The sequence below is a fragment of the Chlorella variabilis genome (genome assembly GCF_000147415.1).
Source record: "Chlorella variabilis unplaced genomic scaffold CHLNCscaffold_18, whole genome shotgun sequence".
Taxonomy (NCBI): Eukaryota; Viridiplantae; Chlorophyta; class Trebouxiophyceae; order Chlorellales; family Chlorellaceae; genus Chlorella; species Chlorella variabilis.
This window is the reverse complement of record NW_005435070.1, coordinates 601934-614132: the sequence shown is the minus strand read 5'-3', so window position 1 is coordinate 614132 and position 12199 is coordinate 601934. Positions and strand designations below refer to the sequence as shown.

The 12199-nt window shown below is 63.3% G+C and overlaps 4 protein-coding genes across 4 annotated transcripts; all 4 read left to right on the top strand.

Annotated features, from left to right (window-relative positions):
* CHLNCDRAFT_137070 (hypothetical protein) lies at positions 1-1096 on the top strand (the record flags this gene model as incomplete). The annotated part of the gene is made up of 5 exons (XM_005845382.1): positions 1-169; positions 307-384; positions 531-595; positions 751-882; positions 1004-1096. The coding sequence occupies 5 exons, from the start codon at positions 1-3 to the stop codon at positions 1094-1096; spliced, it is 537 nt and encodes a 178-aa protein (XP_005845444.1).
* A 380-nt stretch (positions 1097-1476) lies between these two features.
* CHLNCDRAFT_137069 (hypothetical protein) lies at positions 1477-1988 on the top strand (the record flags this gene model as incomplete). The annotated part of the gene is made up of 2 exons (XM_005845381.1): positions 1477-1801; positions 1933-1988. 2 exons carry the CDS (start codon positions 1477-1479, stop codon positions 1986-1988), a joined length of 381 nt encoding a protein of 126 aa, XP_005845443.1.
* Positions 1989-2100: 112 nt separating this feature from the next.
* Positions 2101-4042, top strand: CHLNCDRAFT_137068 (hypothetical protein; the record flags this gene model as incomplete). Its single annotated transcript, XM_005845380.1, has 8 exons — positions 2101-2190; positions 2294-2366; positions 2488-2567; positions 2717-2808; positions 3004-3142; positions 3262-3313; positions 3446-3538; positions 3741-4042. 8 exons carry the CDS (start codon positions 2101-2103, stop codon positions 4040-4042), a joined length of 921 nt encoding a protein of 306 aa, XP_005845442.1.
* Positions 4043-5071: 1029 nt separating this feature from the next.
* CHLNCDRAFT_137067 (hypothetical protein) lies at positions 5072-10837 on the top strand (the record flags this gene model as incomplete). The annotated part of the gene is made up of 20 exons (XM_005845379.1): positions 5072-5153; positions 5300-5431; positions 5583-5727; positions 5864-5977; positions 6117-6172; positions 6323-6454; positions 6593-6670; positions 6835-6989; positions 7168-7256; positions 7516-7606; positions 7750-8124; positions 8280-8400; positions 8546-8635; positions 8783-8895; positions 9052-9124; positions 9289-9368; positions 9557-9648; positions 9795-9878; positions 10080-10192; positions 10422-10837. The coding sequence occupies 20 exons, from the start codon at positions 5072-5074 to the stop codon at positions 10835-10837; spliced, it is 2631 nt and encodes an 876-aa protein (XP_005845441.1).
* Positions 10838-12199: the final 1362 nt, after the last annotated feature.

The window sequence follows — 12199 nt, the reverse complement described above, 5'->3', positions numbered from 1 at the left end:
ATGCCATCCAAGCCGGTGCCGCGCCCAAGCCCCAAGCCATCGCCCCGGCCCAGCCCCAAGCCCTCACCTTCGCCCAAGGGTGTGCAGTATAGCAAGCTGTGGGGCAAGGGCGGGGAACTGTGGCGCGCCACCAGCAGGCTGACAGATCAGAGCTATTCGGGTTACATGGGTAAGCAGTTTGTGCCTGCTTATGGTGCCGGCCTGGCTGAGGTTGTTAAGCATGAAGCAACAGGCAGGTGAAATCTCGCTGAACCTCTCGCGCCTGCTTGAAGCTGGGTGCATGCTGTATGGCTGCCTGATCTGCAGCAAACGAAGCTCGCATCCCAACCTACCCAGTGCGCTTCAACGTAAAGGCGTTTGGTGCAAAGGGCAACGGCAGAACAGGTGCGCGGGTGCCTGGCACTGCCTGCCCCGTTTGCCAACTTTTTGCCTGCGCCAGCAGGAACCCTGCGTGCAAAAGCTGCCGCGGCCTGCCTTCCTGCTGCTTGCTGCTGCTCTCACTGCCCTCGTGCACTGCGCTGGCATTGCAGATGACACTGCTGCCTTCAAAAAGGCCATAGATGCGGCCTCCAGGCTTGCCGCCACCATGAGCCAGGTGGGCAGTGGGCTATCCCAAGCATTTGCTTGGACGCATTCAGGCGGTTGCATCCCCCCTCAGCAGGTGCCAAGTCGACCTGTGTCTACCACCATGCGTACCCCTCCATGCCACACAGCAAGGAGACCTGCACGTGTCTCGCTGCTGGTGCGCAGGCGCCTGATCCCGGCATGGGCTTCCAGAACGGCGGCCGCAGCGGCGTAACGATCCTGGTGCCTTCCGGGACTTACCGCATCACACAAACGCTCGAGATAGAGCAGAGCAACGTGGTGTTGAAGGGAGAAGGGGTGAGCAGGCACCTGGAGCTGGCCGCAGGGCATGCTGCTCTTCACGCCTTGAGCAGATGCCACAGTGCATTCATCCAGCGGCGGCTTTGAGGTCTTGGGTGGCTTTACCTCCCCGGTGCAGGCTGGCCGTACCACCCTGTACTATCCCAAGAGCCTGTCTGCCATCTATGGCAACAAGGAGGAGTGGGCTGTGTCTGGGTCCTTCCTGACGTGAGCAGGCAGCCTGCCTGCTGGGACTGCCCCTGGTGCTTGGTGCCGCTGCTGCCATGACAACGTCAGCAACCATCCCGCCACCTGATCCTCCGTCAGTAACTGCTGCTGCAGCATCACGGGATTCAACCCTGGCTTCAGACACTCCAGATCTGCCCTGGCCGCAATCACCGTCGCCGCCCGCCGTGGCGACAAAAAGCTTTGGGTGGGTGCCTGCTGGCCTGCCTGTATGGCTGCTTGCCAGCGTGCTGGTTGTGCTGGCATGCTCTCTGCTGCTTCAGGCTCAACTGTCTGACAGCGCTGCTCACAACGAATTCTGTGCTGCTGCCCACCGCCGCCACTGCCTGGATTTAGGTGGCAAACACTCGGGACATTTCCGTCGGCATGTGGGTGCGCATTGTGGCTCTGGAGCGCTACAAAGGCTTTCGCGGCCGGCGGCTGGCACAGGCTGGCAGCGAGCAGGCGGCCTCGATCATCCAGCAGCAGCAGCAGCAGCAGGTGCCTGCCACAGCCAACCAGACGTCTGAGGGCGGCGTCCCTGGCGGGCTGCTGCCGCTGACCGCTGCTCTGAGGCGGGCGCTGGACATTGGCAGGGCAGACCTGCTAGCAGATATGGACACTGGGGAAGACGGCGTCACGGCAGCGGCGGCCGCTGGCAGCCTGGATTCCTACCTTTATGGGGACATGCCAGACCTCAACAGCGGAAGAAGTGAGGGGCAGCACAGCAGAGGCCTTGTCTGCTGCGTGCGCTGGGCCTGCAGCTGCTTGAACCACCCCGTTCTGAACCTCCCTGCATTGCGCTGTCCATGCTCTGCGCCTGGTGCCCTCCCTGTGCTGCAGACTCGTACCCCAAAGCCGACCATATTAACTTTGTCACCAGGCAAGGGCACTGCTAAGGGCATGTCAGCTGCCGTGCTGCATTGAGGCAGCGGCGCCTGTATCCCACAGCCCGCATGCAGCAGTGGTGCTTGGGGCTGCCAGCTCCACCTGCAGCTGGGCTGCTATTGAATGCCTGCCTGCTGCAGGGTGGCTGCCAAAGGGCCCAACTGGATCAAACTGGAGCGCCTGCTGAACTACGACCTGCGGCTGCATTGGAAGGTGTGGGGCGGCTGGAGGTCCAGCCAGCACGCCTGGAAGCAGCCACGTTCACCAACGGCGTGGTTCACAAGGCCTCAACCAACCTGCTGTGCCTGCTGTGCAGCCGTATGTCTATCGGTACTCGCCTGAGGTTCAGCACAGCGGATTCGAGAGCTTCACCGTGCGGTTTGCACACGGTGAGACCCTGAGATCTTAGCTGCCAGCCCTGCCTGCCCTCCCCTCCCCAGCAGGTCCTGAATTCGGCATGCTGGTAAGCTCCCCTTGATCGAGGCTGGCTCTGTTGGCCCTGCCGTGCAGGCTTCTACCCCGAGCACCACACGGCATACGGCTTCAACGGCCTCGGTATCTACGACTCGGGAAACTGCTGGATTCGCAATGTGAACGCAGCCCTGCGCGCTGCCTCTCTTCCGCCATGCCCGTACCGCCGCCGCTGCTGCTTCATGCGTGCACAGGTGCTAGCACTGCTATCAGCCGCCCGCTCACCCGATCACGAGCATGCATGCCCGATGCGCTATGGGTGATGCAGGTCAAGGTGGTGAATGCAGACAATGCCATCGGAGCATTCCGCTCTGAGTTTGTGTCTGTGCGGGGTGTGACGGTGTCGGTTGAGAAGCCCAGGTGCGAGGCACCGTGGGGAGCTGGCGGCCCGCCAGCTGGCAGCGCCGAGCAGTCTGGCGCTGCTGACCGGGACCCTGCACTCACCAAGGGCGCAGTCTCCAGCCCAATGGCGCAGCCCTTGCCCATCCCTGCTACTGCTGACGGCCCTGTTGCCGCGCCCTGCTCGTGCCACTTGCACTGCCTATATTGCTGCAGGTACACCAAGTCCACCTTCCCCGCCAACGGCCACCACGCCCTGTGGGGATCAGGCGCAGTTCTGACCGAGTTCTCCGGCTTCCGCATCACCACGCAGTACATGCACGACATCACCTTTTCCGTCTTTGCTGAAAACCTGGTGCGAACATGCATGCAGGCAGCCTGCCAGCCACGGGGCAAGGCGGTTGTGCACGGCGGGGTGGCCAGATGGTGGATGCGGTGGTGGCAGCCATGCCATGTTTTGCTGTATGGACGCAGGTGTTTGCCAACGGACAGATGCTGGATGGGAACATCGACTTCCACCGTGGAGGTGAGCCGCGGCAGCAAGCGTCAGACGCCGCCACACGCCGCAAGCCACAGCTCAGCTCTGCTGCTGCCGGACGCCTGGCAGCGCTGGCATGTCCGCTCGCCATGATGCCCCTGTTGCGCTTCGCGTGTGCAGGCCCCCACAACAACCTCGCCAGCAACATCAACCTGGGGCGCGGCACCAGGGCCTTCCACAGCGGCGGCAACACCGTCCGCGGCACGCATGCAGGTGTGTGGTGTGGCTGGCTGTTGAGGGTGGTGGGTATTGCGGTAGTGTGGTGAGGTGCAGGTGGGGCCGGGCACAGTCGGGCTGGAACAGGGAGGAAAGTTGGCGGACGCACAGCTCTGGGCATGGATGGACGGGGCACCATCCCATTTCACCAGAGCCTCCCTGGCAAACACCATGCCTCCCTCCCCATGCGTCCCTGCAGCCGCCAACAACACAGTGTGGAACGTGGGGCCGGCCAGCAAGCGGCAGGTGGCTCTGCCTGGGTGCGACTTTGGCCCCCACCTGGTGTTTGTGGGCAGCTACGCGCCGCCCACGCCGGGCGCGGAGGGCGACAGCAACTCTGGCGACCGCCGGCGGCGCAGCCTGCTGGCCTCCCCGCAGCTGACTGGATGGTGCCGGCAGCGCAGGTGGTGGGTGGAGGACGTCCCTACCACCCAGCAACTGCTGCCCAGGGACCTCTACGCTGCCATGGTGGCCACCCGCAGGAACCGCATTCGCGGATGATGCGTGCCGGCAACGCGTACGCTTTGGCTGTTGCTTCCTGTGTACCTTCAGTCTACCTCATGCCGCCCTACCATCTTTCATGCCGTCTCCTCTCCCTCTGCCAGCTCTTCTCTCCCTTTGCCAGCTCTTCTAAATTCAATGCACAGGATTATTGATTGATATCGATTCTTCCCTATCCTCTCCATACGATGCATTCTTGATTGCCCATTCTGGCACGTTCTTTCCGTGCACTCGCTGCCACTGCCGCTGCTGGCCTGTTTGTTGTTCAAATGAAAACAGTGGCAAGTGTAACTGCAAGGCTGCAGTCTTGTCGGGTGCACGCAATATCTCAGGCACAGCAACCTGCAACCTGCAAAGCTTGGACGGGCGTCAGGGCCGAACAGATCATGCTGCCGCCGCCGGGCGCCACATCTGCAGCATGCAAGCGAAACGAGACCCTGAAATCCGCAGGAGCAGTTCAGGTCATGCAGGCATTGCAGGGTACTGTTGCTGCTGTTGCTGCCCTGCAAACAAGCAAGAGCTGCCCATTTGGTGTCAAAATGCCTACATGCCGCCCAAGTCTGCAAGCATGCAGGGCGCCCTGCAGTTGTGCAAACACATCCCCATCCAAACGACTTCGCAAAACTGACCCGGGAAGCTGCGGTTAAACGAGTTTTTCGCCTGCTGCGCCTGCTGCCAGCTAACCGCTGTCGCCCACCGCCATTCAGGTGGCCTTCACACCAGACAAGCCCCAAATCGCGGAACCCAAGTGATATATCGCAAAACCACGCGCCTGAGCCCCGCAGACCCTCTACCTGCTGCCAACCGTCGCACGTTCTTCCAGTGGTGAGCCTCGGCGGGCCTCGGAGGAGTGCTGGCGGCTACAGGACCTCTGTTGAGCGTCGCGTTCAGCCCCACGCCGCTGATTCAGACCTCCCGACCTGGCTGCACATGCGCAGCTGCGCGCGCCCGAGAAGTTAGAATTGGCGGCCCCCACACCGCTGCCCATGCCCCGCAGGTCCAAAGGAGCACGTGCATTGAGAAGCAGGCATGGGTGCGGCCCGCAGAGCGGGCCTGCTGGCGGCGCTGGCGGTGGTCATCTGCGCCGCCGGCGTGGTGTCGGCAGCTAAAGGTGGGAGCAGGAACTGCAGGACCAGTTCCAGGGCAGCTTCCCTGAGACTGGCTGCGCCGTCTGGCTTTTGTCGCAGAGGAACCCGTTGGTACATAGTAGCCGGTGCCGCAGTTTGAAATGGAACGCCCCGCGCTGCCGCCCCGCAGAGTCGGAAGACAAGGCACAGGCGCAGGCCACAAACCCGCTTTACCAAGCGGCTGCCAAGAAAGCCACTGACGCGAATCCAAGCTCTGGCTTTGAGCTGGTACCCTCGCCCCCAGTTAGTCCCGATGACGTTGGTGGGCATGCCGCGCCGCGCCCACCTCTCCAACATTGCCAAATCGCCCTGCCCTGCCCAGCCCAGCCCTGCCTGGTTGGCCCGCTGCATGCCTGTGCAACCATGAGATCTTGACAGTGCCGCTGCTGCTGCTACTGCTGCCTGGCCCGCAGGCGGCGGGGAGGACGCCTCGGTGATTGTGGGCGATGAGGGCGCCGCCTTTGCCGGGTGTGGCGGAGACAGCGAGATCATTTCTGCCATCTTGGACCCCATTTATGGCAATGCTGCAGTGGGCTGCAATGCCTCAGACAGCTACAGGTGGGCCTGGCGCTCGCTCTGCTGCCAGATCAGCACGCCCGACCCCAGCCCGTCATGTTTGTCCTGCCAAGCGCTGCCGCATGCCGTCGCTGCTGCTGTCGAGGCGATCATGGCCTGCGCTGCTGGCGCCTTGCAGGATCATGGCAGCGGGCTGCTTGGGGCTGCGTGAGTGTGTGGTGAGGGCATCAGCCGATGTCTTCCAGGACGCCTGCCCCCCGGGAGTCGGCAAGACGCTCAGCTTCAGCTACAAGTGAGAGGCGCTGCTGCATTGTGTGTGCACCTGACCATACATGCCACTGTTGTGGACTGACGCGGCTGCTGCTGCATGCTTGCACTTGGCAGGCAGGAGGGCAGGGTTGAACGCCACATTTGCTTCTGCTGGTGTGCAGGTGTAGCCCAGGCGCCGTCACTCCTCCAGACGGTGGCGGCGGTGGCGGTGGCGTCGGTGCCGGTCCAACCCCGAGGGTGTCCCCCTCCCCACCCCCACCCTCCCCAGCCCCTCCATCCCCAGCTCCTCCATCCCCACGGCCACCTTCCCCACAACCGCCTTCCCCGTCCCCACCCAGCCCTCGGCCTCCGCTCCCGCCCTCGCCAGCCCCACCCAGCCCCAACCCGCCACCTCCCCCCGACCTGGGCAACGCTCAGGCCTCTGTGCTGTGGGGAGCCAATGGCGAGCTGTACCGCCCTGGAGGCCGCCTGGGCGACTGGAGCCAGGCAGGGTACTCAGGTAAGGGGTCCCCAGCTGCGTCATGCTGCCGCTCCGGCTTCACCACTGCCTGCACGGCATGTCATCTCAGCCCCAAGCCACACGGCACACACTTGTGATGATTTCTGCCCTTGCTGTGCCAACCGCCCTGCTGTGCAGCCAGCGAGCGTCCCATCCCCAACTATCCCGTGAAGTATGATGTGCGCAACTATGGGGCCAGGGGAGACGGCTTCACAGGTGCGGGCTACTCTGATGGCGCAGGAGCAGCCAGCCAGCCAGCAGCAGGAGGGCATGCAGGACGGCGGCGCGGCTGTGTGCTGCTGTGCCGGCCCGGCTCCCCTGCTGCCTGGGTGATGCCCAGCTCCATGCCATGCATGCTCAATAAACCCTGCGACCTGCAGATGACAGCGGCGCCATCCAGGCTGCCATCAATGCCGCTTCCGTTGAGGCGGCCAGGACGGGCAATGGCGTGGCGGTGTACATGCCAGACGGGACCTATGCCATCCGGAAGACCGTCAAGATCACCCAGAGCAACGTGGTGCTCCGTGGCTCCTCGGTGGGGTGCCAACCGCGCCGGCCATGCGCCGGAAGAAGGCCATGCGCCGGCATCGCCCGGCGCGGTGTGGAGCAGCCGGCTGCTGCATAGCCCAGGCCAGCACATGCAGGCCTGCTCGTCTGTGCTGTGTGTGGAGGCTCGCAGTTTCTCTCATCTTGCCGCCTTGCTCCTGCTGCAGGTGGATCGCTGCATCCTCTATTTCCCTGTCCCGCTGCAAGACGTGTATGGCTCAGCCACGGTATGGGCATTCGGAGGGGCTTGGCTCAGGTGGGGATTGCTTGGAATGTGGAAGGGCACACTTTTATGCCGCTGGACGCAGCTGCCAGGGCAAGATACCCCCACGGCATCTGCATTGGGTCTTTTCGGTCATGGTCCGCCTGTGTCCAGCCGCCGCGTGCGTAGCACAGCGATGCTCCGCTGTGCTATGCACGCTGCGCCAGCCAGGCTGCACACCAAGTTGGGCTGTTTACCGCTCGAGCCAACCTCACAGCTTTGGCTGGCCTGCCCACCCTATGCCTTGTTGCAGCGCGGTGGGCAAGCGTATGGACAGCAAGGATGCAACCACCAGGCTGACCGATGTGACCGCAAATGCCAACAGGGGGGACTACCGGCTTCAGGTGGGCGCGTTGCCAGACGTCTATTTCTGCTTCTGGGTCTGATGTAGGGACAGGCTGCCGCAGCCCTGGGCGGCCCGACCTGGCAGGCCATGGCGTGTAAGCATCGACCCCATTGCTGATCCTGGCTGCTGGGCATGGCGCAGGTGGCCAGCACCAACGGTATCGTGCCCAGGATGTGGGTGCGCCTCTTCATGCCATCCTCCGACAGCACCGGACGCCGCCGGCTGCAGAGTATCGACAGTGGCGCGGCTCCACGGGCAGGGCGCAAGCTACGCCAGGCGCTGCCCGTGCCACAGGGCAAGGTGTCGGTGCTCGGGGGAGCAGAAGCCCCGACGCAGCCAGTGCCAAACGGCAAGGTCACTGTGCTCAACACTCAGCCTCAGCAGCAGCCCCAGCAGCAGCAGGAGGGGCCGGTCGTCCCCCTGGTGTTTGAGGACCCCTCCCTGCAGGCAGCCCTGGAGGCTGCGATGAAGGCGCAGTGGGAGATTGCTGCAGCCGTGGATGCAGACCCCAACAAGGTGTGCAGTTGTCACTTGCTTGCTCCAGCTGGTCAGCACAGGCTGTGGACATGGCTACTCCACACTCCAAGCAATGCCAGTTGGCACATGCTGTGATTCAGTCGAAGCTGCCCGACCGAGTGCCTGGCCTACCTGCCATGCTGCTGCACCTGCAGGTGCCAGCACAGTCGCTGGAGCCCAACGGCACAAACCCCTTGGGTCTGGACCCCATGCTGCTGGCAGCTGCCTACTACGGCGTACAAGCAATGGCGTTTGACCAAGATGTCGTCGAGGGAGGTGAGCAGCTGGTGCCTTCAGCCCCTGCTGTCTCTGTGTTTCAGCACCAGACAACTGCTGCCATTTGCACCACGCCAGCGCGCTGGCTGGCTTGGTTGCGTGCAAGCAACCTGCATCCCGGCTGCATGCCGTGCCTGCCGTGCAGAGCCTGACAAGGCCCCAGCAACAGCAACGCTGGGCACCCTGGAATCTTACCTCTACGGAAACAATGTGGCTGACAGCGGCACCGCGACAAGTGAGCACCTTTCTGTTGCTGCTGTCCAGCAGCTGCGCATCGCTGCTGCATGGAAGGCTGGGCCAGCCTAGTCGTGCCCGCCGGTCGGCTGCAAGCTGCGCCCCGATTGCAAACAGGGCGCCTTCTTTCTCTGGTGCTTGCTTGCAGATATGTTTTACGGCAAAGAGCGTGTGCGCTACTTGTCGCGCGTGGTAGCTGTCGGCCCTGGATGGGTGCAGTTTGAGCGGCCACTTCCCTACGACGTCCGTCTCAAGTGGAAGGTGAGGTGGCTGCTGGCCTCCCCCAGCTGGCGCCTGGGCCTTTGGCATGGGGTTCAGCGCAGCTAGCACGCGAGGCCTGCTGATATTCTGAGTGCTGGGATTGAGCCTCATGCGTAGTTGTTGTGTTTGATAGATCGGTGCCGCTGCCATGTGCAGCCTGTGCTGCACCGCTTTGCTCCCAAGGTGTCTGGGGTCGGCTTTGAGAGCTTCCAGATGGTGTTCAAGTGGAGTGAGTGGCCCCTCCAGCTGCCAGCTGCGTGCTATGCTCATATGCAGGCAGCCTGCCTGCGCTGAGCAGCTCTTGCAGCTTGTGCGGGCTGCCTCAACGGCGGAGCAGCTGATGTGGCGGCACTGGCAGACCGACAGTTTGCCTGCGTGGCGGTGTCCTTGCAGGCCCCTACCCCGATCACCTGGAGGTGAAGGGCATGAATGGCATCGCCCTGTATGATTTAGCCAACAGCTGGGTGACCAATGTGAGTCGCTGAGTCCTGGGCGAGGGCCGCGGCACATTTGCTGAGGGTCGGGGGACTGTCCTTCGCAACCCACCTGAATGCTTCAGCCAACCGCCGTGTCTGCACGCCAGTCGCTTTGCCATGCTAGCAGCATCTCAGCCTCTGCCTCTGCCCCTCCCTGCCCCTGTCTTGTTCCTGCCCTCCTGCAGGTCAAAGTGGTGGATGCAGACAACGGAGTCATGGCAACAGGCGTGGACCTTGTGACCTTCTCCGACATAGTGACGCAGTTCACCAAGCCGCGGTGGGTTTGGCGGTTTGCGCAGCTGGTGCCGCTGCCATAACCACTATGCTCGCTAGCAGCAGCTGGAGCAGCCGCAATTCCCTGGTAGCCAGCTGCCATCCTTCTCTCCCTCCTTGTTGATTGCTGCCCTGCTGCCCACTCTGCAGCGGAACAAATGACATGGCCAAGCGCCAGCTCAACGGCCACCATGCCATCTGGACCTCCACCTGCAGCCTGGTGCTGGTCACGCGGTGAGCCTGCGGGCAGCGCTGACTGCGCCAGGGCTAACCACGGGGCGGCCAGCAACCCTGCATTCACACACTGCATGTCCAGGGATGCACGCAATGAGCCCAGGCCCCTTCTGCTTGTCCCTTGCTCAGCGCTTGCACGCGCCCTCCCAGCTTTGTGCCTCCATCTCACTGCTGCGCCGTTGTGGACCCCTGCTCCCACAGGTTTGACATCCAGCAACGCTGGTTCCACGACCTGTCGGTAGATGCGATGGCGGAGCACACTGTGTACAGCAGCGGGAGGGGGCTGGACATCAACATCGACTGCCACAGGGCAGGTGAGAGGGCTGGAAGTGTGCAGTGGTGATGGCTGGCGCCAGCTGTCGGTTGGACCCCTGCGCGGGCACCTCGGCAGCACAGCTGCTGGTGCTGCTGCCGGTGGTGCTTGTGACGCTCGGCCCTGGCGCCGCATAGCTACTTTTCATGGCCACAGCGGCGGCACTCATGTGCAACCAGATGCCTGTGCCTGACTGATGCAGCGTCCCTGCCACCTGCCTCCTGCCGCAGCCGTGCACAACAACCTGTTCACCAACATCAACACCGGCCTGGGGCTGCGCACCTTCGCGAGCGGCGGCGAAAAGTCGCGCGGCGCAAACGCCGCGGCCAACAGCACCTGGTGGGCGGTCTACCCATCCCCGACCAGGCCAGTGAGCGTGCCATCCTGCGACTTTGGCCCCATGCTCACCTTCTTTGGCTCGTGGCTGGCCCCGTCGCCAAGGCGCCGGCTTCAGCAGGCGGAGCCCGTCAACGCCACAGCTTTGCTGGACGAGGCCACGGCTGTCAAGGTTTCGGCGCAGGCGGTCAGCCCGTGGTGCACGCAGCAGGGGTGGTTTGTGGAGCAGGTGGATGCCGGCAAGACAGTCTACCCTGCAGACTTGTTTGCGGCGCAGGTGGCTGCGCGCAAGGAGGGTCGCATGCGCTGAGGCGCCGACGGCAGCGGGGGATCCGGCTCGGCCGCTGGGCGGGGTCCATCACGGGCCATGGCGCCTTACCTTCCTTGCTGTATTCTTCATTATGATTTCTTATTCTCTCCTCTTCTCTAGTTTTCCATTACCCCAGTTTCTCTTCATTTCACCCAGTTCTCATACGATGAGAACCGCTCCACCATGATCTCCATTCTCCCCCTGCCTCCTCGCCTTCCATCATCCATGATCCGGGCCACAGGCTCCCAGCCATGGGATCGCGTGCATATCCCACATGTATACACAGGCGCACTCCTGTTGCCGCTACAAATAGCAGGGGCTGAGCAAGTCAGACGCTGAAGTACGCCCGCAGTACTGACACGCCAGTTACCTGCAGCTCAGCCTTGGAGCGCGTTTGCGCTGCATCACCAATCCAGGCTTCCCTGCTGGAAGTCGAGAAGAAACCCCGTGGAGCCAGCTTTGCCCTGCCAGCCGAAGAGCCACTCGTCCGATTGTTGCCAGCCGCTGGTAGAGGTGCGCCGCCCTGACGCTGTTGGCATGCAATTGTACGGCTCGCCAGGAATGAACCGCCGCTGGCAGAGCGGACATGGTGGTCGTGATGGTGTGGGCATGTGGACCGCAACTCTTCCGGGAGTTATGCGTTCCGCTTGTCTTCTTGCGCCTGTAGGACCGAAGAAGGGGCATCCTGGCCTGCATGATCGGGGCAGCGGGTGCGCCCCTCAGGCGCCCATGGGCACCGCTGCTGGCGGTCACGCTCGCCCTGCTTGTGGGCGCCGCATCGGGTGAGCCTTGCTGCCTGCTGCTGCTCCGTCTGCCCTCATGCTGCGGGTGTCAGCAGCGAAGCAACGCAGCTCGATGATAGTTGGCAGTGGTTGGCAGCCAGACACGGCGGGTTGGGATGGCTGGGGGAGGCTTGCTTGCTTGCTTGTGTGGGCTTAAAGTCTGGTAAAGCAAGAACTAGCTAGCAAGGAGGTGCCGCCAACCGCCCCAACCGACCTGCTGTCCTTCCGGGCACAGGCAGGCTGCTACTCAGCCTGAGGCTATCCGCTGATAAACCATGCTGCCCATGGGATTCATTCATTCAGCACACAGACCGGCCGCCTCTTGCTCGAGGGCGGCCCACTTTGGCCTGGGCAGCCCGGGCCGCCCTCCCCCCCGGGCGCATGTTCGGTGTTGGAGGGGTGTGCCCAGCGATAGGGGGCCCCTGAAGGCATGCGCCGAGGCCGGGAAGCGTGGTTCGGCGCTGCTGCACGCTTGGCGACTTGAACAGAACCGCGTGCCGCCGAGCTGCGGCCGCAGTTTCCGGCCCACGGTCTACGGCCGCAGCCACGGGACTCGGCGGCACGGCGTTTGGGCCCAAGC